The following is a 6,465-nucleotide window of genomic DNA, read 5'->3' on the forward strand; positions in this document are numbered from 1 at the left end:
ACTAACGAACACACACTAGCACACACATTAGCACACTAACACACACACTAACACACTATAACACAAAAACACACATTAATACACTAATACACACACTAACACACACATACCAACACACACTAGCACACACATTAACACACTAACACACACACTAACACACTTTAACACACAAACACACTAACACACACTAACACACTAACATGTACGACACACTAACAGACACACTAATACACCAACATACTAAGACACACTAGCACACTAACACATGAACTAATACATGATAATTGCATGATGTCAGTTGTCATCGAGAGTGTGGTGCTCGAAAAGCACAGCAGGTCAGGCAGCATCTGAGGATCAGGAGAATCGACATTTCAGGCATAAACCCTTCACCAGGAATTAATCATTTGTCGATTCTCCTGCTCCTCAGATGCTGCCTGATCTGCTGTGCTTTTCCAGCACCACACTCTCGACTCTGAGCTCTAGTATCTGCAGTCCTCACTTTCACCTATAGTTACTTGCTGCACAACAATGAAAGAATGTATGATGCCACTTTTTATGTTCCAGCCTCTGTGTGGGTAAAACAAAAAAGAGAGGAGAAGAGTGAAGTGAGGCTATTTAAATTTTTTTAAACTAGATTTTCATGGAAGTGACAAATTTCAGTCGAAAAACGTCCAGGTCCAGAAGACTGGTTTCTTTTTAAACAATCCCAGGCTGCTCGTTCATGTTCCAGTGAGTCATGCGAGGGTTGGTATCAATCCCATTGCCTCTGGAGGCAGTTCTGAGGAAAGGTTGCTCATCATGAAATGTTAACTCTGATTTCTCTCCACAGATGCTGCCAAGTCTGTTGAGCTTTTCCAGCAATTTCTGTTTTTGCTTCTGGATGTAATTGGATGCTGCCAGAGGACGCACCTTACTTCTCTCAGAGTTTAAGCCATTTGAATGGAAGGCTATTAGACTCTGTAGCTGTCACCCACTCACAACCCTCACCCGTGCCCCTTAAACCTCCATGAACTCTCCACTCCCATTTGTTCAGCACCTCCTACCCCCAACCTTGCCTCTGCCATAGAAAAAAGGACAATTTAACAGAGATGTTTAAGAACTAGAATTTTTAATAGAATAGACAACAAGGAACTGCTTCTATTGCCAGGAAGATCATAAAACCAGAGATCATAGATTCAAGATAATTGACATAAAATACCTGTGAGTGAAGTTAGATGCTATCTTATAAAGTAAGCATTTAATAATATACCACACAGTGTTTATGATGTACATTTCCAGAAAAGATAGTGGAAGGAATTGCAATTTTTACTTTCATAAGCATATAAATTTGAAAGGGAGCATTCATAGTGCTTTGATGAAAGAACAAAGGCATGAAACAAATGCTATTGCTCCTACAAAGAGTCAGCACCTTTACAGTGGGCCAAACAGTCTCATTCTGTATGAACTGTGGCTAAAACAGTTGATGTGTGACTACAATGTGACTGTTTGATGTGTCTACAGTTTGGATATGTTAGCAGTTCACACTGGGGTTCTACTGCAATTTCACACGATGACATGGCAACAGCTCGCAATACAAGATAAGCCTCATCTCCAGTTAATAATAACAGTGCAACAACAGTCCTGCTTTTGGGAGAATGATGTGGGATTTTTCTTTCCTTTTCAGCAAAGCTGCAGAGTTTAAGTATCAAAGTGACAGCCCAAATGAATGATGATACTTTTAGCAATATTCTGAAAAGCTCCAAAAAGGTGAAGAAAAGTAAAAGAAAGAAGGTAAAGAACAGCATGTAACAGCTGCGGAAAACCACCGAAAATGTAATATTCCAATCATGCTTCGTTCCAGAGTTCCTGAGCTTAAGAATAGAAGGTTAAAGTAGCATTAGTGCATTAGAAATGGGGACAGTCATGTAGAGGAGCTTTGGTTTCAGGACATGAGTGTATTGTGTTAACCCATCTGGTCAAGGTGGGATCTCCAAATTGACCGTGTCTGCATATGGTAGAAGTCAGATGGCTATGGCAGATCAAGAAGGGCATTTGGATATGGTTGCATTTCGATACATCTCCCTTTTTATAAAACAAAACCTTCCATGCACTGATCGTGTACATTTTGAATTAGATAGGAACAGGAGGAGGCTGTTCAGCCCTTGAGCCTGTTCCACCATTCAATGAGGTAATGGCTGATCTGTGGCCTAACTCCATGTCTACGCCTTTGGCCCATATCCCTGAGTTGCTCTGCTTAACAAAAAAATGTAACTGTCTCAGATTAAAAATTAACAACAAATCCAGGATCCACTGCTATATGTGGAAGACAGTGTTCCAAACCTACACCACTCTTTGTGCTTATTAATTATCCATGTTACTCCACATAAACAAGACTGTTCTCAAGCATTAGCAACTCATTACTCTGCGTATGCATTGTCCACCTAGTCCTTAAATCGTGTATGTCTCTTAATGATACACGTACCTGTTGTTTTTCTTGGCTGTTCATTTTGTTGATGTTCCTTCCCTGCTGTGGGTTGTTCCTGTAGCGCCTATTTTTATTGTTGGCTTCAGAATCACTGCAATGTTATGGTGCAGAAGGAGGCCATCTGGCCTATTGTGTCTGCACCAGATCATCACATCAGCATCATTACCTCGTGCCAATCTCCTGCTTTTCCTCATAGAGAAAAAGTGCTAGATAAAATGATGGGGCTAAAGAACAGTAAGTCCCCTGGACCTTATCAGATACATGCCAGGGTATTAAAGGAAAAAGGAGAAAGTGAGGTCTGCAGATGCTGGAGATCAGAGATGGAAATGTGTTGCTGGAAAAGCGCAGCAGGTCAGGCAGCATCCAGTGAACAGGAGAATCGACATTTCGGGCATTAGCCCTTCTTCAGGAAGAAGGGCTAATGCCCGAAACGCCGATTCTCCTGTTCCCTGGATGCTGCCTGACCTGCTGCGCTTTTCCAGCAACACATTTCCTATTAAAGGAAAAAGTACAGAGATAGTTGATGCACTAGGAGTAATCTTCCAGGAATCTGTGGACTCTGGAAAAGTCCCGGAGGTTTGGAAAATTACCAATGTAACACTTTTATTCAAAAAGGGAGGGAGACAAAAAACAGATAACTAAAGGTCAGTTAGTTTGACATCTGTTATTGGGAAAATGTTAGAGTCTACTATAAAGGATGTAATAACAGAGCATTTAGAAATACATAATATAATCAAACAGGGTGCCACAATGGCTCAGCGGATGGCGCCGTTGACTCACAGTGCCAGCGACCTGGTTCGATTCCAGCCTCGGGTGAATGTCTGTGTGGAGTTTGCTCATTCTCCCCGTGTCTGTGTGGGTTTCCTCCCACAATCCAAAGATGTGCAGGTTAGGGTGGATTGGCCATGCTAAATTGCCCATAGTGTTCAGGGATGTGTAGGCTGGATGCATTAGTCAGAGGGAAATGTAAAGTAATAGGGTAGGGGAATGGGTGTGGATAGGATACTGTTTGGAGGGTTGGTGTGAACTTGTTGGGTTAAATGGCCTGTTTCCACATGGTAGAGACTCTATGAGAGTCAGCATGGCTGCTTGAAGGAGAAATCAGGCCTGATACATTTATTAGAATTCTTTGAGAAGGGGCAAATAGGATAGATAAAGAGGAACCAGTTGATGCCATATATCTGGATTTCAGAAGGCATCTGATAAGGTTCCACACATTAGACAACTTAATAAGATAAGATGGTAAAAACAATGACTTCAGATGCTGGAAACCAGATTCTGGATTAGAGTGGTGCTGGAAAAGCACAGCATTTCAGACAGCATCCGAGGAGCAGGAGAATCCAGGCAGAATCCACTCTAATTCAAGAGCCCATGGTATTGGAGGCAGTACATTAGCAGAGATAGAGAATTGGCTAACTAATAGAAGACAGAGAGTTGAGATTAGGGGGACATTTTCAGGGTGGTGATCTGTAACTAGTAAAAAAACCACAGGGATATGTGCTGGAAAACAGTTACTTACAATACATACAATACAGTTACTTACAATACAATGGGCGGCATGGTGGCACAGTGGTTAGCACTGCTGCCTCACAGCGCCAGAGACCCGGGTTCAATTCCCGCCTCAGGTGACTGACTGTGTGGAGTTTGCACGTTCTCCCCGTGTCTGCGTGGGTTTCCTCCGGGTGCTCCGGTTTCCTCCCACAGTCCAACGATGTGCAGGGTCAAGTGAATTGGCCATACTAAATTGCCCGTAGTGTTAGGTAAGGGGTAAATTTATGGGTGGGTTGCGCTTCGGCGGGTCGGTGTGGACTTGTTGGGCCGAAGGGCCTGTTTCCACACTGTAATCTAATCTAATCTAATCTAATCTAAAAACATATGAATGACTTGGATGATGAATGTACCATAACCAAGTTTGTGATGACACAGAAATAGGTGGGAAGGCAAGTGGTGAGGATGACACAAAGAGTCTGCAGAAGGATATAGACAGGTTAAGAGAGTGGGCAAAAATTTGACAGATGGAATATAATGTTGGAAAATTTCCAGTTCTGCATTTTGGTAGATGCTGAATGTTATGTGGACAGAGAAAGCTTACAGAAAGCTATAGAACATCAGGTTTTGAGAATCCTCTTCCACAAATCACAAAAAGCTCACTTCAAAGTTTCAGTGGGGAGCAGGGAAGGCAAATGGGATGTTGGCTTTTATTTCAAAGGGAACAGAATATAAAAGTAATGACATATAACTGCTCTGGTATGTTGAACAGCTGTGTTTCTATTTTGTAATTTTGCCGCTGTCTGTAGAGAAGTAGCTAGTTTTGTTCCAGACTACCTTCCATTCTAACTGAGACTGGGAGAGGAAAAACTGCAGCCATTTTCTCTTGCCTGCTGTTTCTGGTGTGGTGTATTTCTTTGTGTTTTCTTAAGATTATTTCGATTGCTGATACAGCTGTCACTGAACATTGCTGACAGAAACAGTGAATTTTTTTCACAGTTCTTCCACACTCAATATCAGCTTCACTTCTGACACCATGGTCTGTGTTCACATGGCAGCAGTCTGGTCAGAATGGGCTGGCTGAGATGGTGACCTGAAGTGCATGTGCCTCAAGGTAGAGGTCTCATGATAATAGCAGATCAAGAAGGACATTTGTACACAAATGCATTTCAATTCAAACAGTAAGCATCATCAGTGAAAGGCGTGATGCAGTGCAGCAAGAGGAGATGGGTTTTCTATGCTGCAGAAGGTATGGAATTCATGGACTGTAGCAAGTACTAACCGGGCAATTGTCAGCTTCTTGGAGACAGCAAGAGATTGAAACTTTATTGCTGGAACAGCACAGCAGGTCAGGCAGCATCCAGGGAACAGGAGATTCGACGTTTCGGGCACAGGCCCTTCTTCAGGAATGTCGCCCGAAACGTCGAATCTCCTGTTCCCTGGATGCTGCCTGACCTGTTGTGCAGTTCCAGCAATAAAGTTTCAACTTTGATCTCCAGCATCTGCAGACCTCACTTTCTCCTCGAAGACAGCAAGAGGTAGCAAGGTGGCAGTCTGGATTATGGTACACTATCCGGTCTCTGCAAAGCTATAGGGACAGTCAACCATCTGTTCTGTACCAGCATTGTCTCCTAGCATTGCAGTATTCCATTGGGCCTTTCCAGACCACCAATCCATTGTGGAGGTACCTATATTGACATGAGAATATAGGGAATAGAAGCAGGAATAGGCTGTATGGCCATTTGAACCTGCTTCATCGTTCACTAAGATTTGGCTAACCTTCCCCAGTATGCTGCTGACATCTACTGGTAAAATGAGGCAACAGTTCAGTTATATCAGAATGAGAACAAGCATTTAACATTATTGTTTTGTCATGCAAATATTTAAAGTCATACAATTACATTTTTTAAATTCACTTTTAGGATGTGGGTGTCACTGGCTGGGCCCAGCATTTATTGCCCATCCCTAGTTGGCCCTTGAGAAGGTGAGAGTGAGCTGCTGCAGTCCACCTGTTGTGGGTTTACCCACAATGTCATTAGGAAGGGATTTGAATCCAGCGACACTGAAGGAATTATGATATAATTCCAAGTCAGGGTGGTGAGTGGCTTGGAGGTGAACTTGCAGGTGGTATTTGCTGCCCTTGTCATAGAGTCATAGAGATGTACAGCACGGAAACAGACCCTTTGGTCCAACCCGTCCATGCAGACCAGATATCCCAACCCAATCTTGTCCCACTTGCCAGCACCCGGCCCATATCCCTCCAAACCCTTCCTATTCATATACCCATCCAATTGCCTCTTAAATGTTGCAATTGTACCAGCCTCCACCACATCCCTTGGCAGCTCATTCCATACACGTACCACACTCTGCGTGGAAAGGTTGCCCCTTCGGTCTCTTTTATATCTTTCCCCTCTCACCCTAAACCTATGCCCTCTAGTTCTGGACTCTCCGACCCCAGGGAAAAGACTTTGCCAATTTATCCTATCCATGCCCCTCATAATTTTGTAAACCTC

The 6,465-nt window shown here is 43.1% G+C and overlaps 1 protein-coding gene across 1 annotated transcript in view; it reads left to right on the top strand.

Moving 5' to 3' along the window:
- LOC122555673 overlaps positions 1 to 6,465 on the top strand; it is a 56,226-nt gene that overhangs the window by 48,865 nt on the left and 896 nt on the right. The window contains exons 9-10 of the mRNA XM_043701669.1: positions 1,664 to 1,770; positions 2,551 to 2,698. Of these exons, the coding sequence (XP_043557604.1) occupies positions 1,664 to 1,770; positions 2,551 to 2,698 (255 nt within the window). The remainder of the gene's footprint in view (positions 1 to 1,663; positions 1,771 to 2,550; positions 2,699 to 6,465) is intronic.

Source organism: Chiloscyllium plagiosum, chromosome 13 (assembly GCF_004010195.1).
Source record: "Chiloscyllium plagiosum isolate BGI_BamShark_2017 chromosome 13, ASM401019v2, whole genome shotgun sequence".
NCBI lineage: Eukaryota > Metazoa > Chordata > Chondrichthyes > Orectolobiformes > Hemiscylliidae > Chiloscyllium > Chiloscyllium plagiosum.